The sequence below is a fragment of the Lipotes vexillifer genome, unplaced genomic scaffold, assembly GCF_000442215.2.
Source record: "Lipotes vexillifer unplaced genomic scaffold, Lipotes_vexillifer_v1.1 scaffold919, whole genome shotgun sequence".
Lineage (NCBI taxonomy): Eukaryota > Metazoa > Chordata > Mammalia > Artiodactyla > Lipotidae > Lipotes > Lipotes vexillifer.
The window spans coordinates 612996-633580 of NW_006775731.1; the positions used below are offsets into that span (position 1 = coordinate 612996).

Here is a 20585-nt window from a genome sequence, read left to right on the forward strand (position 1 = left end):
AATTTATTAAGCTTGTTTTTGTGGGGTTTTTTGTAGAGCCCGATTCTAGAGTCCTGGAATCGGATATAGGGTTCACCTCTTTAGTTCATTTATTTTTCCTTAATGCAGTCAAAGCAGGAGAGCTAGCCAGAGACAAAATTCAAAACATTCCAGTGGAACTTTTCTTTCCCTTTCAAAATTCAGTCTCTGTGAACAGGTTCTGTGAAGAATCATTATGAGAATATGAAAGAAAAAAAAGAAGCAAGAGAAAAAAGCACACTTGGTAATGCCTAACTTAATTTTCTCTACCCCAGTTTTGTAACATGTCCTTTGTAGCAAGCAGATTCATTAATTTGGCCTGAATTATGCTTTAGTCTCTCATTTTGGAGGCAGTAAGCAGAGCACAGAAAGATTGAGAGTAAGTATTTAGGTTTGGGGGTGATTTACATGATGATAAGACTACCTCTCAAACTATACACATGAAGATGCTCTTGTTTGGAAAGAACAGTTTCTTCCTAAGAAAAGAGAGAGGGCTTGAATGCATTTAGCTCAGATTGACTTTGTCAGCTGGTTATGTTACTATAGTACTATTAATTTATTTATACATTTTAAAATTTATCCTGCTTTAGGATTTGCTCAGTTTTGGGGTATACAGTCTTGGTTCTTCTGCACCGTGCCTGACTGTGCTCTGTCTACCCAAATACTCTTTTCCATAGTGATCCTTGTTTTGGCAACGGTCTCCTTTTTCTCAACTCACTTATCACCGCTGCAAAAGCCCAGCCTATAACCTCACAAGCCTGGAGCTTATAGATTAGCTTCCAAATAGGGACAGTGTAGTAGCCCTCTCTTTGCAAGAGATTTAGGCCACTAAGGGCATTTGAAGCTGGTGCCTTACAGACTTGCCAGTGTCCTGCTGGCATGAAGCAGCCCTGATACCGGCCTTTATCTTGTTTGGCTACAAGAAGAGAACCCGAGGGGTTGAGAGGAGGAGGAGCCAGGCACTTAATCCTGAAGGACATTTAGGGACAAAACCATTTACAGTGAGTACAGTCAGCTGATTTCCAGCTTTTCTGTCCTTTTATTTAAGAGAGACAATCACAAGAGAAGGGAGAAAGAGGTGGGCAGTTTTGATGGGTGTGTAGCTGCATTTTTTGCTTCATAGTTTGGTCGAAGAACACGCTCCTGATTTAAATGTCTTATTCAAATTGAATGTATTCTGCTAACGTCAGGTTTCGACTGAAAATTTGTGGACTGTCAGGGAGGTAGCAGCACCAGTCCTTGGTTAGTAAGCAAGCCATGGTATGTTTCTTCTGTTTCTGTAGGATGATAGAGTGTGATGAGAAAAGCCTTACCACAAATTTTTTTTAAAAAACCTTTAAAATTTTTACTGCTTTTGGCTTTTGCACCTTAAATGTTGAATCTTCTTTGGGTTCGTGGAAAGGAAAGGATTTGATCTGTGTTATTTTTAACAGCAGCTGGGTTAAAGGTGGTATTATCTCTAATGCTTGAAACGTGGCCACAGATAAGCATTTGATGGGGGCAGGGGGGTGGGTGGGGAACAGGAGGTCATTGGGTTCCAAAAAGCTGGTTGATCACTCCTCTCATGCAGCTTTGCAGCCAGAGATATAACTGCATGGGTATCTGTATGTACTTGAATCAGTGCTTCATTTGCATCGTCAGAAGTTGTTGTCTACTGGCTTTTTTTTTTTTTTTTTTTTTTAAATTTTTTTGTAGTGATTCTGGCAGTGGTATTGGCTCTGGTCAGTAAATTAGGCATCTCTTAAATGTTTCTTTTTTTTTTTTTTTTTTTTTTTCAAATTTCTCTGTGACTAGAAAGGAATCTTATTGCATGGATCCTTGCGTAAAAAAAATAGAAAACTTAGAATTTAGAAGAATATATAGAGTTGTGTTGAATTTCCTACTCTTTGTTGGCATTCAAATGGAGTAATTAATTTGATGGGAAAGCAAGCTTGAATAGTCATGATAAGGGCAGGAAAAATACACACAAAGATTGTTATTGTAGAGCTCTACAATGTGAGGCAGTTTTCCTTTAAAGTATAAATTTATCTTGGAAATCAGATGTGCTTTTGTGAAAATTAGAAATACGGGTTGGTTATCCATGGGTGGTACATCTAAATGTGAACTACTGGAATTGAAAATTAAATGTTTATAGTAATTAGTTTCTATGAAAATGGGTAATTAATCAATTTTATGCCACTTCCTGGGCTTGTTATGCTGTTATGACACATACGGTATTCCTTCCCCAGGGACAAAGCTGTATGTGAAGGAAAGTAAATAGAAGTTGAAATAAAACTTGAGTAAAGCGTTGCTTTGCTTCACTGTTTTGGGTTATGGAAATTCTCTTGTTTACAGTCTGATCAGCTAAATATGGAAACATCACATGCGGGTTGAAATTTTGTAGATGCAGGTAACTTTTGCCTTGGCAGCTTGAATATAAGGTTTCCTTGCCCTTTACTCATGTGTGATGCACACCAACTACATTTTTTTTTTTTTTGTGGTACACGGGCCTCTCACTGCTATGGCCTCTCCCGTTGCGGAGCACAGGCTCCGGACACGCAGGCCCAGCAGCCATGGCTCACGGGCCCAGCTGCTCCGCGGCATGCGGGATCCTCCCGGACCGGGGCACGAACCCGTGTCCCCTGCATTGGCAGGAGGACTCTCTACCATTGTGCCACCAGAGAAGCCCACACCAGCTACATTTTTGTTTAATGTTTTTATTTTATTCTATTTGTCCTTTGCGTATATAACCACATCTGTGTTATCAGTCTTAAGTGCAAACTCCCAGAGGGAAGAATCTCCCGTATTTATTCCTCTGGAAAGAATTAGTAACATATAATGTGTAAATAATGATTTACAAAATGTGTTTGTATGGTAATAATTTATTTATTTCCATTAAGTAGGACAAATATTGATGCTGTTTGCCTGCTTTGGTGAAATGGAGGTCCATCATTTAGTATCTACATAGCTCTCAGTATAGGTAGGATGCTTCCGATAGCTTAGAAGTCTCTGGATAAATAACCCTAGAGCTTAGAAATCTCTGGATAAATAACCCTAGGTAATTACAGATTCTTATGGTCAGATGGAATCTTATGGATCATTTAGTCCAATTTTGTCATTTTACAGATGAGGAAACTGAGACCCGCAAATGTGGAGCATCTTGCTCCAAACCGCACAAAACTGCACTGTGCCTGCCTGGTGCACAGCCTGATAGTATATATAGAAATGTATGTTGGGATATAAATTACATTGAGCCAATTCTTTGGTATGTTCTTTAGTTTACAGTAAGATACGTATTTCAGAGGAGGCCTTGCCTCCATTTAGGGGTTTCAGAGAAAACACAATGACCAAGCATTGTTTTTCAGTTGTACAGGGCTCTTAGGTAGGGGCTTGGAGCTGAGTGAGTGTGTGGGTGAAGGTGAAACAGTTCCTTTTACACTGCGCTGGCACTTAGTTTTCTGGTTTGGTTGAGTCTGGTTTCTTAGAAGAGGGAACCACTGTGACACCAGTGACTTCTTCATTACTAGTTCTTTGACCTTGCACTAAAAACCTTTATTAACCTTTGTGTATCAGATTCCTTCTCTGGGACAGTGATTCTACATAGTGATTCACCACCCCAGAAGGCAGTGAATTGATTAAACTTTTTAACGTGCTTTTGGAAATCAGAATCAGAGACTGAGACTAGGGTATGGTTTCTTAAGAAGTAGTGTGGTAGCTCACTCTTCCTGGAGTTTCATCCCTCCCAGTGAAATTTTGATATCTTCTAATTGGTTTCAAAAAATCGTCAAGTCTAGTATTATTGTTATTTTAAAGACTGTATGCAAGGGTGGTTAAAAATGTGGGGCGTGGATTTCTCCCTCTTGCAATCAGGTGTAGAAAGCTGTTGAAGCCTAAAACCATTCTCTAAGGCAGGTACCAAAGTGATAAACTTACCGTATGAAATAATATTTTGTTCTTTGCAAATAAATTTGTTTTCAAAAATTCATCTGTAAACCCCCTTATCATTTAATTTAAAAATAAAATGCTCAAGAAATTGGGGGAGAGGCAGTATGCTACAGCATTAGAAGGCTTCTGAAATAATATATCATGAGAATAACTTATTCTTAAGGCTTTTGTCAGTTCAACAAGTCTTTTTATTCCCTGTGCTCATTCCTGTATGGAAGGTTACATATTCCTAGTCAAACTGGGAGCTTTCTTGACTTTTCCTTTCCACGTTTGTAGGTAAAATAATTTTGTTTTTGTTATTAAGTTAATCTTAAGAATATAAAGAAATACAGCTACTTTCTGACAATCACATTTAATTTCATATTTTGATCAGCCGCCTTTCATCTTTGGAGGAATGGGGCTATAAACTAACTTGAATGTATAGAACTAGAAAAAGACTTAGAAAAGGAAAAGAAACCCATTGCCTTGAGTAGAAGAACTTTCTCTTGAAACTAAAAATAATGTCTATTTAAAGTGTTCAAAGTACAAGATCCTAAAAGTTGTTATTTTATATCAGACTGGTTACAGAAGAAAGATAAATTACATAGCTAGATCATTAGTAAACTAATCAACTTTATCTTAAAAAGAAACCGTACACTTCATTGGTCAGAACTTAGCTACATGACCACAGTGAGCTCCGATGGAGATAGGGAATGTAGTTTTAAATTCTTGGCAGGAATATGCACAACTGAAAATCAGGAATTTGTTATTAAGGAATGAGGCGAGAATGGATGTTGGGATAGGCAGTACCATACCGTTTTGTGTTCCTATTGAACCAGTATAGGTAGGACGCTTCCAATAGCTTAGAAATCGCTGGATGAATGCTGGGTCTTGGGTCTAGTTGGTAGAAACTCAAAACACCTCTTTCTGTTTTTGTTATGAGCTATGGTTTCTTAATTTAGAAAGTTGGCTTAATTTAGAAATCTTGCTTCTTCTGTGAAGTACCATTCCTTTATTTGGGAATCTTGTCTGACTTTTGCTTTCTTTTTTCCTTTTGCCTTTCAGCTGTTTTGGAAAGAAGTAAGGCTTAGACTTCTCCATGTTAACCATGAGCGTGACACTTGCCCCTCTGAGGTCACAGGACCTGGATCCCATGGCTACTGATGCTTCACCCATGGCCATCAACTTGACACCCACTGTGGAGCAGGGTGAGGGAGAAGAGGCGATGAAAGACATGGATTCTGACCAGCAGTACGAAAAGCCACCCCCACTGCATACAGGGGCCGACTGGAAGATTGTCCTCCACTTACCTGAAATTGAGACCTGGCTCCGGATGACCTCAGAGAGGGTCCGAGACCTAACCTATTCAGTCCAGCAGGACTCGGACAGCAAGCATGTGGATGTGCATCTAGTTCAACTAAAGGTAAGGAAGGTCTCTGGGCTCAGGTCCATTCCAGACAGAAGTCTGAAGGTGGCTGTGGCGCCTAGAACCTGAGTTCTGTAATTCTCAAGGAGAAAGCAGCCAAGAAGAAAAACAGAATAACAGGTTTGAAACCATTATTTTTGTAGATAAACATGGGTGGAATTCTTTCCTGGTTTTACTTTGTGGGCTAAACATCTAGAATAAAACTGACCTCAGGGGATAATGCGGAGAAGCGAGGAAAAATGGGGGGTGGCATTTTTGTGCAATGTCATAGAAATCAGTAGTAAAGAATGAAAATATTACAAAAGATTTAATAAAGACTCTCATAGGTAAAACATCAAACTGAGCAGTGATTGTATATGTATGTGATTACTAACTTCTGTTGAAGTTGATGCTGCCTTTGTGGCAAACAGTGGGTTCTGGCATGATGGAGAAGGGTGGTGGTCTCCTTTTAGAATGAGTACGTTCTAAAAGGTACAATGCATCATGCAGAACAAAGGTGCTTTTATAACAGCTCATCTGAAGTTTAGACATTAAAAAAATGTGTGTGACTTTTAGAGAGCCCTTAAAAAGCCTGACCGTTGATAATGAGACGGAGATGCTAGTAAAGAGTGCTATTAATAGAGATTTTGGCCTAGGGACCCCAAAATACCGTGAATCTTGCCCTGCCATAGCCACTCCTCTCTTCTGGGTCCCCGAGGGAAATACATGCTCAGGTCAATGGTGGGCAAAGCAGGGCAGATTTATAACCAATTAGGACATTGGCCCCAAACCCCAATGTTAATTTCTAGTCAGTTAGATGAGATCCTAAGGAGAATTCCTCTACCTCAGGTGGTTCATTTTAAATGATCTGAAACCAAAGACCAAACAGATTCTTGCATCTTAATACTTAAATGACATAAGATGCAGCCATCAGTGTGAGAGGAAAGGACAATTAAGAGAGCGTTATGTGCCCCAAAGCCTAGAGCAGAGCTGGCTTAGCCTTCCCAGGCTGGGTCAGCAGATCCTGGGCCCAGCTGCCCCATGAGAGAGAATGTCCAAGAAAGGAAAGGAGGGGGTTGAAGAGAGAGAGAGAAAAAACAAAAGGGCCAGAATACCAAGGTGGCTGGGCTTCTCCCAGGTTGAGCAGGCCTGGGTGGCCTTCTTTCTTCGGGTTCTTGGGAAGGAGCAAGCATGAAAGGTATCAGAGGTGGCTAGGAGCCCGCTTTAACGAACAGAGCTTTAACGGAATGACAGCCCGACTGGTTTCCCCACCGTGGCAGCAGGGAGTGGTGTCTCTCAGTTCCTGCAGCACAGTCCCTTTAATCAGAGGAACAGCTCCCCAGCTCCTCCAGGCTGCAGTGAGATGGGAGTCAGGGGGCTCCGCAGCACCCCACCCCCTCCTCCATTCCCTCTAATGTTGCACTTACTTATGTGGCTCCCAAAAAGAAATACAGGATTGGGTTTGCAAGGAAAGATGACTGTTGCTCTCTAAAATCTTTCAGATTTACACAGAAAAGGTGGTAAACGATAAAGGAGAATGGGGGGAATAGAAATATCTTTAGAAGGTTCCACTAAAAATGCTAAGGGCACCTGAAAACAGTGTGTCAACTAACTTCATTTAATTACATTAATAGTACTTAAGTGAAAACTTAAATTTTAATTCCAAATAGGAATGTAAAAGTTTTTGTACAGTCAGCCAGGATTATGTTTAGTGTTGAGAAATCCCCTGTAGGGCAATTTGCTTCTTTTTCTCATTGGAACTGCCTATCACCTTCTCACCTCACTCAAAAGGCATCTCACTGCCTCCATTCAGTTCTGTCCGACAGTGTGGTCTGTCTCCCCTGTTGAGAAAGGAGCCCCAGGAGGGCAGGAAGTCAGCACAGTAGCCACATAGTAGTTAATCAATAGCAGCTAAAGGGATGAAGTGAAATTGTCTTATGTTAATTTAATTCTAGGGTTTCTATCATTCCTTTTTGATGCTTATTTCATCAAGTGACTTAACCAACATTCTCTGAATGTTCTAGAATATTCTATAATAATAGAGCCCTTCCACATTGAGGCCAAAGTCGACAAACTCTGGTCAGTGAGCTATGGCCTTGTTAACAGAAGGGCTTAGTTTTGGTCTCCTAATCTGCTTATTTAAGTTCTCCCTTTATTTGCGTAACATTTTTTAATTTAACCAAATAAGCACTTTGATACATTAAAAAAAAAAGATTTTAAATACATGTCAGTTCTTCAGATTTCCACACTGATCCACAAGAATAAAGGGGAACTGGGTCACAGAATTTCATATGTGGAATCAAAACAACAACAAAACAACCTCGTAGAAGCAACTCTTAAGTTAGGTGTATGGCAAGGCCAGCCGGGGCAAGGCCAGCTGTCTCCTATGGGGCATCCCCGCTTGGCTCCATGCCTTGGTGAATTATTCAGTTCATTAATTTACTAGGAAAAATAACCATTGCAGGGATGGGAATGCCATGGCTTTAAGGACCATCTAGGTGCACATAATTTCTAAATTTATATATCCATCCCAGTGTTCTCCCAGGAGCCCCAACTGCCTAAGAGACATCTTGTATCTCTAGTGAGCATCTCAAACTGATATGCCCATTGAAAAGCCCTGAATACCTCCCCGACCCCGTCTTCCCAATTTCAGTAAAAGGCACCACTTTTTTGCCACGACAAAGTGTGATTCCATGCCCCACATATATGTCTATTAACAAGTCCTGGGGATCCATCTCCAAAATATGCCCTAAATCCATTCACTTCTCCCCTATGCTACTGCTGCCACCCTAGTCAAGCTGCTGCATCACTGCTTGCCTGGGCTACTTTTAGAGCCTCTTCTACTACCCTGCACTTTATTCTCTACACAGCAGCCAATGGGATCTTTTAAAAATGTAAATCCAGTCATGTAACTCCCTTGCTTCCTGTTGGCTTACGATAAAACCCAAGCCTCTTCCTGTGGTTCTGCCCCTGCCTGCTTCTCTTGCCATGTCCCCTTGTTTATAAAGCTCCCAGGGGATTGAAAGTTCAAAAGAAATGTTAGTCTAGTTCTTGCCTCATGGCTTTTCCTGTTTCCTCTGCCTAGCTCTAGCTTTGCCTCGCAGATTCTGGATCCTCATCAAGCAGTTGGCCAGAGGCGCAGCCAAGTTCTAATATCTGGAGGCACAAACCTGGGAGAAGGTTGAGCAGGGATCGGGGGTGAGGAGGGGCCTGTGCTCTGCTCCGTGAAGGGCAAGCACAAAAAAAGGAGCTACGCTTACCTAACTCGTCTACACGCCTCAGACTCCCTTTCACATTTCTTGTTCTAAATCTTGTCATCACAGTTTTCTCTGCCATCCTGTTGATGTATAACTTAAAAAAAATTAGTTGGGAAATACTTTGGGAAAATGCTCAGGGTGGGCTCCCCCCTCTGGTTTTATATTTAGTGTCACTTTCTCAAAGAAGCTATTCCTAACCCCTATTCTTAAAACATCCATCTCCTCCCCCAGCCATCATCTAGTCCATTATTCAGCTCAGTTCATGGCAAAAATTCTTCAATGCTATTACCATATTTGAAAAAAGGTCTGTCAATTACTCAAAAGTTAAACATATATATTCCATAAGCTCAGAAATTCCATTCCTAGGTATTTACCCAAGAAAAAGGAAGCATATATTCATAGAGAGTTAAGAATTTTCATTAAATAATAGCCAAAAACTGTCTGAAGCTCAGGTATCCATCAAGAGGAAAATAAATAAGAAAGTTGTGTTATATTTGTACAAATGGATTGCTATTTAGTAATAAAACAGCACAAATTGTAGATATCTGCAACAACATGGGTGAAACTCAAAACAAAAAGTATGCAAAAGAGTACATACATCCTGTATCATTCCATTTATATCAGGTTCTAGAACAGGGAAAACGAATCTGAGGTTAAAAAGAACCAGAACAGTGTGATGAGAGCAAGGAAAAGCAACATAAAAGAATTTGGAGGAGGTGACAGAAATATTTTATGCCTTGATAGATTTTTTTTTAATTTTATTTATTTTTTATACAGCAGGTTCTTATTTATTATCTATTTTATACATATTAGTGTATATATGTCAACCCCAATCTCCCAGTTCTTCCCCCCCATCCCCCGCTTTCCCCCCTTGGTGTCCATACATTTGTTCTCTACATCTGTGTCTTTGTTTCTGCCTTGCAAGCTGGTTCATCTGTACCATTTTTCTGGATTCCACATACATGCGTTAATATACGGTATTTGTTTTTCTCTTTCTGACTTACTTCACTCTGTATGACAGTCTCTAGGTCCATGTCTCTACAAATGACCCAATTTCGTTCCTTTCTGTGGCTGAGTAATATTCCATTGTATATATGTACCACAACTTCTTTATCCATTCATCTGTTGATGGGCATTTAGGTTGCTTCCATGACCTGGCTATTGTAAAAAGTGCTTCAGTGAACACTGGGGTGCATGTGTCTTTCTGAATTATGGTTTTTCTCTGGGTATATGCCCAGTCGTGGGATTGCTGGGTCATATGGTAATTCTATTTTTAGTTCTTTGAGGAACCTCCATATTGTTTTCCATAGTGGCTGTATCAATTTGCAATCCCACCAACAGTGCAAGAGGGTTCCCTTTTCTCCACGCCCTCTCCAGCATTTGTTGTTTGTAGATTTTCTGATGATGCCCATTCTAACTGGTGTGAAGTGATACCTCATTGTAGTTTTGACTTGCATTTCTCTAATAATTAGTGACGTTGAGTAGCTTTTCATGTGCCTCTTGGCCATCTGTATGTCTTCTTTGGAGAAATGTCTATTTAGGTCTTCTGCCCATTTTTTGATTGGGTTTTTTTCCTTTTTTAATATTCAGCTGCATGAGCTGTTTATATACTTTGGAGATTAATCCTTTGTTGATTTGTTTGCAAATATTTTCTCCCATTCTGAGGGTTATCTTTTTGTCTTGTTTATAGTTTCCTTTACTGTAATGGTTCTTATCACTAGCTTTAATTTCCTTATTTATTTATTTGTATTAGCTCCAAGGACCTCAAATGTCTGATTCTCCACTGTATCCCTGTTGCCTAGGGCAAGGGCTGGGCATTTGGTGGAAACCAGTTCATATCTGTGGCTGGATAGATGAGTCCAAATCTGTATGGTCAGTGCCTTCTCTCCCCATAGGCAGGCTTGCACTGGAATTCACAGGAGGAAGTCTTCGTGGTGAGGAGTGAATTAGGACAATGGTGTCAGATGAATCAGGCCCAAGTGCATATGGGACATTACTCTCCCATCAGGGAGAATCTGCGAGTGATTCAGAATCTTGGACATCTTGTCTGGGGAGTCTGCCTGGGAGAGTCTGTTCTGCCTAGGTAGCTGTGCTGGTCTTCCTCCCACCCCACTTTCTGTTTGACTCCTTCTTTGGCAAGGATTTTGGTCAGTGAGCTAGAGGGCCTGGAACTGCTCTTTTTCTTTAAAGGTAACTTTGCTTATCTTCTGGTCATTGTGTTGATCTTAAAGTTTGTTTATCAGAGACTATTCTTCCCCACATTATTTCCAAGTTCTTAGGGGAAACTTTATTGTGACCCCCAGGATGAACTACAAACCACTATTATAAAGTTCCCAAAATTGGGGTGGGGGTTGGTGATTGTTCTAGAGAGTGAATAAATAAAAACATCTCAGTTTAAGATTAAAATATGGAAACAATGCGATATATTACACTGTGTAGTTTTTTCCATTATTTTTTAAATAGAAAATGTAATCCACATATTTTGCTTCTTAGCTTCCAGATACTCTTTAGGAGTAAGTATGAGAAGCCACAGCTGAACCATTTTTAGAAACTTTCCTTCTCCCCCTCCCCCTTGTCCTTTGGATTCAGAGGCTGTGCTGTGCAGGAAAACCAGACCAAGAACCTAAAAGGGTTTGACTTTAACTGCAACTTCCGGTCTGGATGAATGTATTTGGGTGCTAAATAGGCAAATTAGATACCCATGCTTCCTGATTAACAGTCTTCTTAGAGAGAATATTATTTGTATTCCTGGAAACACGGTAGCAGGAAATAGGCAAGGCTTAGACTAAAAGATGTGGCTGGATGACAAATAGAAGTCTTGAAGTGACTTTGCTTGAATCAGCTCCCCAAATAACCTGCTCGAGATAAATTCCACTCTCCAGGTGAAATTTGTGTCTGTTTCTTTGATTTGCGCCTGATTCTCAAAGATAAAACGTTGAACAGAGACTCTGTTTACCAGACGTTCTGACTGGGCTGTACCCAGACTGAGATGTGCCTGACATCTGTAGTTAAATCCAAATACCCAGTGACTCACATGGGCTCTGAAGGGCTTCCTGGGGAAAAGGCTTGAATCCTCTACACAGTTGGGGTTGTCGCATCAGATGTGCCTGATGGACTGAGGACTGTGGAAGTCCTGGGATGATGGAGCTCTGGAAAGAGGGTTCACCTTCATCCTGGGGCAAGGAGACTGCCTCAGAGCAGAGGGGAGGGGAGTAGTGGTGTGTGGTAAAGTGTGTTCCCGGTTCTGGAACCCATCTTGAGCAGCCACCTGGGCAATGTGGGTACCCAGTGAAGGGAAAGGGCTGTGGGTGTAATGCGGGGGACCTGTCTCAGCTGACTCTCCGCCTGGACTTCTCCCTTGTTCCATAGGTGTAGGAGGGAAAGAATGTTCTCTGTCTCCTACTGTTGGAGCCTAGCAAGCTCTGCCTGCAGTGGCAGAGGAGGTACCAAAGTGGCAACGGTAGAGTCCAGGGTCTGGCTGGCTGTGACAGTGAGCGAGAGCTGGAGTTGATCCTTGGGTACATCCAAAACTCACCCTAGGAGTTTCAGAAGTTCTTGATAATGGGGACTCTGAGTGGAACTAAACTTCTGACATCAACAGTATGGGGCTTGGAGGATCTGATCTTAATGTTAATAAACTGTGTGTTAAAGCCTGAAACGTTCAATTTATAACATCTTTGAGTAGTTTTCAATTTGTAACGTATCTTAGGTTAAATAAGTACCAGTGTAAGATCAAATACCGAATATCTTTGTTTCTGGGAAAGAGGATAGAGTAAATATTTTCCTCTTTGCTCTTTAGATGGCTGTTTTTCAAGAAGTAGCTCTCAGTGGTTAGTGGCTAGTTGTTGTGAAATCAATTTGATGAACTAAAGAGCTAAAACAGTGAAATAGAATTACGTGAAGTAAGGATAAATACTATTTTGTGAAACTTGGTTTTAGTTATATACATATATATATATATATATATATATATATATATATGATTCGTCATGATGTAAAATTTATGTCTTTCTCTTGTGAGTCAAGCCAGAACATTTTGATAGTTACTGCTTTAGACCACTCTCAACTTTCCTCAATATCTTTGATATGTATTTTAATTTTGGAACGTACTATGCAAGTAAGTGTAACTTGGTCCAGTTTTTGCATCGTGATTTTTTTGTATTTTTATGGGATCACATGACAGCCCTCCACAGTATATTCCAAATCCCAGAAAACTGGAAAATGAAGCCGATTTCTCTGTTGGTGGGTATGAGGATGTTAAATTTTTTTATTTTCCCAAAGCCCAGATTTGTGGCTGGAATCTCTTTTTTGGCTGATGTGTCTTCCTCAGGGTGTATCTTCTCAGGGAGTCTGAATACTAGTTGTTAAGTGTCCTGGGAGTATGGGGCAGTACGGTGATTAACAGTGGAAAAGTTTTTCCTATTATTAATGCCTAGGTTGTGTAAGAATATTTGGTATCATGGACCAATAAAAATGGATGAAATAAAAAGAATGTTTAATGTTTGGAAGGCTAATTTTAGATATGTAAGAGACACAATTATGTGAAAAAAATCCATCTTAATTATTGAGTAATAATCTCTCCACCCCTCCCCCTCCACACACACACACTCCAAGTGCTAAATAAATACTTTTTGATTGTTGAATGATTAATATATTTTCATTATGATTTTGGGAGATGATCTAAAAATCTCAGATCAGGCACATGTTTAAAAATATGTGTGAATACTTTTGGTTAAGACTTGGGAAGGGTGACATGGAAAAAATAACTTTGGTAGTTTATGACACATATTATGGAAGATCTTTGGGGACGCGTGAACCTTAGCCACATGTGCTAATGTATTTAGAGCTCAGGATGGGAGCATTAATTTTCAAGGTGGCCCAACTAGTCTACTAGATTGTCCAGCTGTGTAGTTTTTAAATAGAAATAATAGCATGGAAAATGAGGATTATCATAGACATCACAATTTGAAGGAAACCATGAAAACAGGGTTTAGAGAAAAGTAATAATATTATTAAAGAATTTGAAAATGAGTTCAATGAGAAAAGTCTGAAGAAAACAGCATTTTGATTAGAGAATTAGATGCTATTAGACACAGCATCCAATTTGAGTTATTCCTACTTTAGTTGTTATGAGGAATCCTATTTTATTCTATTCTGTAACTATGTACCTCTGATGATACATTTGTGTGACTTTGAAATCAGGACAGAAGAAAACAATCCTTTGATTGTTTTGTTGATCGATTACAACCCGATAAACTTAGACTTGTGAATAATTAGCAGACCTTCCTCAGGGAAAGTTAGTTCACACTTATGCTGGAAATCTGAGGGCATGCATATTTCTATGTCTGCCACAAGATCATAAATAAGAATAAATATTTCATAACTGTTTAATGCGGTTACCCTAAAATTCAATACATCTTTTTTTTTTTAACATCTTCATTGGAGTATAATTGCTTTACATTGTTGTGTTAGTTTCTGCTGTATAACAAAATGAATCAGCTATATGTATACATATATCCCCCTCCCTCTTACGTCTCCCTCCCACACTCCCCATCCCACCCCTCTAGGTGTTCACAAAGCACCGAGCTGATCTCCCTGTGCTATGTGGCTGCTTCCCACCAGCTATCTATTTTACATTTGGTAGTGTACATATGTCCATGCCACTCTTTCACTTCGTCCCAGCTTACCTTTCCCCCTCCCTCTGTCCTCAAGTCCATTCTCTATGTCTGTGTCTTTATTCCTGTCCTGCCCTTGGTTCTTCACACCATTTGTTTTTTTATTTTAGATTCCATATATATGTGTTAGCATATGGTATTTTTTTTTCTCTTTCTGACTTGCTTCACTCTGTATGACAGACTCTAGGTCCATCCCCCTCACTACAAATAACTCAATTTCTTTTCTTTTTATGACTGAGTAATATTCTATTGTATATATGTGCCACATCTTCTTTATCCATTCATCTGTCGATGGACACTTAGGTTGCTTCCATGTCCTGGCTATTGTAAATAGTGCTGCAGTGAACATTGTGGTACATAACTCTTTTTGAATTATGGTTTTCTCAGGGTATATGCCCAGTAGTGGGATTGCTGGATCATATGCTAATTCTATTTTTAGTTTCTTAAGGAACCTCCATACTGTTCTCCATAGTGGCTGTATCAATTTACATTCCCACCAACAGTGCAAGAGGGTTCCCTTTTCTCCACACCCTCTCCAGCATTTGTTGTTTGTAGATATTTTGATGATGGCTATTCTGACTGGTGTGAGGTGATACCTCATTGTAGTTTTGATTTGCATTTCTCTAATAATTAGTGATGTTGAGAATCCTTTCATGTGTTTGATGGCAATCTGTATATCTTCTTTGGAGAAATGTCTATTTAGGTCTTCTGGCCATTTTTGAATTGGGTTGTATGTTTTTTTGATATTGAGCTGCATTAGCTGCTTGTATACTTTGGAGATTAATCCTTTGTCAGTTGCTTCATTTGCAAATATTTTCTCCCATTCTGAGGATTGTCTTTTTGTCTTGTTTATGGTTTCCTTTGCTGTGCAAAAGCTTTTAAATTTCATTAGGTCCCATTTGTTTATTTTTGTCTTTATTTCTATTTCTCTAGGAGGTGGGTCAAAGAGGATCTTGCTGTGATTTGTGTCAAAGAGTCTTTTACCTATGTTTTCCTCTAAGAGTTTTATACTGTCTGGCCTTATATTTAGGTCTTTAATCCATTTTGAGTTTATTTTTGTGCATGGTGTTAGGGAGTGTTCTAATTTCATTCTTTTACATGTAGTTGTCCAGTTTTCCCAGCACCACTTATTGAAGAGGCTGTCTTTTTTCCATTGTATATTCTTGCCTCCTTTATCAAAGATAAGGTGACCATATGTGCATGGGTTTATCTCTGGGCTTTCTATCCTGTTCCATTGATTTATATTTCTGGTTTTGTGCCAGTACCATACTGTCTTGATTACCGTGGCTTTGTAGTATAGTCTGAAGTCAGGGAGCCTGATTCTTCCAGCTCCGTCTTTCTTTCTCAGGATTGCTTTGGCTGTTTGGGGTCTTTTGTATTTCTATACAAATTGTGAAATTTTTTGTTCTAGTTCTGTGGAAAATGCCATCGGCAGTTTGATAGGGATTGCACTGAATCTGTAGATTGCTTTGGGTAGTATAGTCATTTTCACAATGTTGATTCTTCCAATCCAAGAATATGGTATATCTCTCCATCTGTTTGTATCGTCTTTTATTTCTTTTATCAGTGTCTTATAGTTTTCTACATACAGGTCTTTTGTCTCCTTAGGTGGATTTATTCCTAGGTATTTTATTCTTTTTGTTGCAGTAGTAAATGGCAGTGTTTCCTTAATTTCTCTTTCAAATTTTTCATCATTAGTGTATAGGAATGCAAGAGATTTCTGTGCATTAATGTTGTATCCTGCTACTTTACTAAATTCATTGATTACCTCTAGTAGATTTCTGGTAGCATCTTTAGGATTCTCTATGTATAGTATCATGTCATCTGTAAACAGTGACAGTTTTACTTCTTCTTTTCTGATTTGGATTCCTTTTATTTCCTTTTCTTCTCTGATTGCTGTGGCTAAAAATTCCAAAACTGTGTTGAATAATATTGGTGATAGTGGGCAACTTTGCCTTTTTCCTGATCTTAGTGGAAATAGTTCCAGTTTTTCACCACTGAGAACGATGTTGGCTGTGGGTTTGTCATATATGGCCTTTATTATGTTGAGGTAAGTTCCCTCTATGCCTGCTCTCTGGAGAGTTTTTATCATTAGTGGGTGTTGAATTTTGTCAAAAGCTTTTTCCGTATCTATTAAGATGATCATATGGTTTTTCTCCTTCAATTTGTTAATATGGTGTATCACATTGATTGATTTGCATATATTGAAGAATCCTTGAATTCCTGCGATAAATCCCACTTGATCATGGTGTATGATCCTTTTAATGTGGTGTTGGATTCTGTTTGCTAGAATTTTGCTGAGGATTTTTGCATCTATGTTCATCAGTGATATTGGCCTGTAGTTTTCTTTCTTTGTTACATCCTTGTCTGCTTTTTGTATCAGGGTGATGGTGGCCCTGTAGAATGAGTTACGGAGTGTTCCTCCCTCTGCTATATTTTGAAAGAGTTTGAGAAGGTTAGGTGTTAGCTCTTCTCTAAATGTTTGATAAAATTGGCCTGTGAAGCCATCTGATCCTGGGCTTTAGTTTGTTGAAAGATTGTTAATCACAGTTTCAATTTCAGGGCTTGTGATTGGTCTGTTCATATTTTCTGTTTCTTCCTGGTTCAGTCTCAGAATGCTGTGCTTTTCTGAGAATTTGTCCATTTCTTCCAAGTTGTCCATTTTATTGGCATATAGTTGCTTGTAGTAATCTCTCATGATCCTTGTATTTCTGCAGTGTCAGTTGTTACTTCTCCTTTTTCATTTCTAATTCTGTTGATTCGAGTCTTCTCCCTTTTTTTCTTGATGAGTCTGGCTAATGGTTTTTCTATTTTGTTTATCTTCTTAAAGAACCAGCTTTTAGTTTTATTGATCTTTACTATCGTTTCCTTCATTTCTTTTTCATTTATTTCTGATCTGATCTTTATGATTTCTTTCCTTCTGCTAACATTGGGTTTTTTTTTGTTCTTCTTTCTGTAATTGCTTTAGGTGTAAGGTTAAGTTGTTTATTTGAGATTTTTCTTGTTTCTTGAGTAGGACTGTATTGTTATAAACTTCCCTCTTAGAACTTGTTTTGCTGCATCCCATAGGTTTTGGGCCGTTGTGTTTTCATTGTCATTTGTTTCTAGGTATTTTTCGAATTCCTCTTTGATTTCTTCAGTGATCTCTTGGTTATTAAATAGCATATTGTTTAGCCTCCATGTGTTTGTATTTTTTTACAGTGTTTTTCCTGTAATTGATATCTAGTCTATAGCATTGTGGTCGAAAAGATACTTGATACGATTTCAATTTTCTTAAATTTACCAAGGCTTGATTTGTGACCCAGGATATGATGTATCCTGGAGGATTTTCCATGAGCACTTGAGAAGAAAGTGTATTCTGTTGTTTTTGGATGGAATGTCCTATAAATATCAATTAAGTCCATCTTGTTTAATGTATCATTTAAAGCTTGTGTTTCCTTATTTATTTTCATTTTGGTTGATTTATCCATTGGTGAAAGTGGGTGTTAAAGTCTCCTTGTGTTACTATTGACTCTTCTATTTTTGTGTTACTGTTGACTTCCCCATGTATGTTAGCATGTGCCTTATGTATTGAGGTGCTCCTATGTTGGGTGCATAAATATTTACAATTTTTATATCTTTTTCTTGAATTGATCCCTTGATCGTTATGTAGTGTCCTTCTTTGTCTCTTCTAATAGTCTTTATTTTAAAGTCTGTTTTGTCTGATATGAGAATTGCTACTCCAGCTTTCTTTTGATTTCCTTTTACATGGAATATCTTTTTCCATCCCCTCACTTTCAGTCTGCATGTGTCCCTAGGTCTGAAGTGGGTCTCTTGTAGAGAGCACATATATGGGTCTTGTTTTTGTATCCAGTCAGCCAGTCTATGTGTTCGTTTGGAGCATTTAATCCATTTACACTTAAGGTAATTATCAATATGTGTGTCCCCATTACCATTTCATTAATTGTTTTCGGTTGTTATTGTAGGTCTTTTCCTTCTCTTGTGCTTCCTGCCTAGAGAAGTTCCTTTAGCATGTTTTGTAAAGCTGGTTTGGTGGTGCTGAATTCTCTTAGCTTTTGCTTGTCTGTAAAGGTTTTAATTTTTCCATCAAATCTGAATGAGATCCTTGCTGGGTAGAGTAATCTTGGTTGTAGTTTCTTCCATTTCATCACTTTAAATATGTCCTGCCACTCCCTTCTGGTTTTCAGAGTTTCTGCTGAAATATCAGCTGTTAACCTCATGGGGATTCCTTTGTATATTATTTTTCCCTTGCTGCTTTTAATATTTTTTCTTTGTATTTAATTTTTGATAGTTTTATCAATATGTGTCTTGGTGTGTTTCTCCTTAGATTTATCCTGTATGGTACTCTCTGTGCTTCCTGGGCTTGGTTGAATATTTCCTTTGCCATATTAGGGAAGTTTTCAACTATAATGTCTTCAAATATTTTCCAAGTCCCTTTCTTTTTCTCTTCTTCTTCTGGGACCCCTATAATTTGAATGTTGGTGCATTTAATGTTGTCCCAGAGGTCTCTGAGATTGTCCTCAATTCTCTTCCTTCTTTTTTCTTTATTCTGCTCTGTGATAGTTATTTCCCCTGTTTTATCTTCCAGGTCACTTCTCCATTCTTCTGCCTCAGTTAATCTGGTATTGATTTCTTCTAGAGAATTTTTAGTTTCATTTATTGTGTTGTTCATCCTTGTTTGTTTGCTGTTTAGTTCTTCTAGGTCCTTGTTAAACATTTTTTGTATTTTTTCTGTTCTATTTCTAAGATTTTGGATCATCTTTACTATCATTACTCTGAATTCTTTTTCAGGTAGACTGCCTATTTTCTCTTCATTTGTTTGGTCTGGTGGGTTTTTACTTTGCTCCTTCATTTGCTGTGTATTTCTGTGCCTTCTCATTTTGCTTAACTTACTGTGTTTGGTGTCTCCTTTTCGCCAGCTGTAGGTTCATAGTTCCCATTGTTTTTGGTGTCTGTCCCCAGTGGGTAAGGTTGGTTCATTGGGTTGTTTAGGCTTCCTGGTGGAGGGTACTGGTGCCTGTGTTCTGGTGGATGAGGGTGGATCTTGTGTTTCTGGTGGGCAGGACTGCATCCGGTGGTGTGTTTTGTGGTGTCTGTGAACTTTTTATGATTTTAGGCAGCCTCTCTCTAATGGGTGGAGTTGTGTTCCTGTCTTGCTAGTTGTTTGGTATGGGGTGTCTCCCCTGGAATGCTGGTCGTTGAGTGGAGGTGGGTCTTAGTGTTGAGACGGAGGTCTCTGGGAGAGCTCTTGCCGATTGATATTATGTGGGGCCAGGAGGTCTCTGGTGGTCCAGTGTCCTGAACTTGGCTCTTCCACCTCAGAGGCTCAGGCCTGACACCTGGCTGCAGCACCAAGCCTCTGTCAGACACACGGCTGTGACAAGTTTCATGAGCCATTAGAAGGGATTTTCCATCCTCTGCAATATCTTGCTAGTACTACCCTTGGTGCTCTGTGGCATAATCAGGAGAAAACTCTGAGTTCCTGGCTTCTCCCTGGGGAGGAAAAGAAAAGACTGAAATATTCATGCAACTTTCAGACTTTTGGCAGAGGTATGCAAGTGGCTCAATACATGTTTTAATGCAATTCCATAAATGTGTTGCAGGTTTCCAGAAGAAATGTATTGAAGCTTAAAGTACAAGGCTTAATAAAGAGTATGTATTTATTTAATAGAATTTTATGGTCTCTGCTTTAATTTTATAAATCAAATGTAGTAATTTTTATTTATCATCAAACTTAGGTTCTGTTGTTTGTTTTATTTTGATTTTTATAGATTTATTAGTCAAAGATAGTAAAAAAAAAATCTTATTCCAAACTGAAGCTATTTAAGAAGATGAGTATGTTTTCCTTATATCATAACCCCAGCTAGACATTACAGCACAAATTCTAGACTCATAACTATTCTCATTCACAACTAACTTAAAACCAGTGACCCAAAGCCTAGCGCACATCTCCTCTCTCAGCTGTCAAGCCTTCCTGGATTCTCTCAGCCTTCCCTGCTCTCTTGATCCATGATTTAGCACCAGTGTTTGCTATCTTGTGTTCTTATTTGCTTTTTCATATGTTGTTCTCTAATATTCTCAAACAAGTTTAAAAGCTTTTTCCCCCCTTTTTATTTTATTAAAAAAAAGTTTTTTACAGTAGGTCCTTGTTGGTTATCTATTTTAAATATAGCAGTTTATACATGTCAATCCCAAACTCCCAATCTACCCCCCCCCCCAAGAAAAGCTTTTTAAGGGAAAGTTCTCCCACTCTTTTGTATAAAAATGCAAACATTTTTGGTCAGCCTATTGACTGAATCCTCATATTATCATTTTAAACTTTCCCTA

At 38.9% G+C, this 20585-nt stretch overlaps 1 protein-coding gene across 1 annotated transcript in view; it reads left to right on the forward strand.

The window, feature by feature from the left end:
• The first annotated feature begins 5011 nt into the window (after window positions 1-5011).
• AKAP6 (A-kinase anchoring protein 6) overlaps window positions 5012-20585 on the forward strand; it is a 382763-nt gene continuing 367189 nt past the window's right edge. Inside the window, exon 1 of the mRNA XM_007450167.1 lies at window positions 5012-5344. Within this exon, the coding sequence (XP_007450229.1) occupies window positions 5021-5344 (324 nt within the window). The 5' untranslated portion in view covers window positions 5012-5020. The remainder of the gene's footprint in view (window positions 5345-20585) is intronic.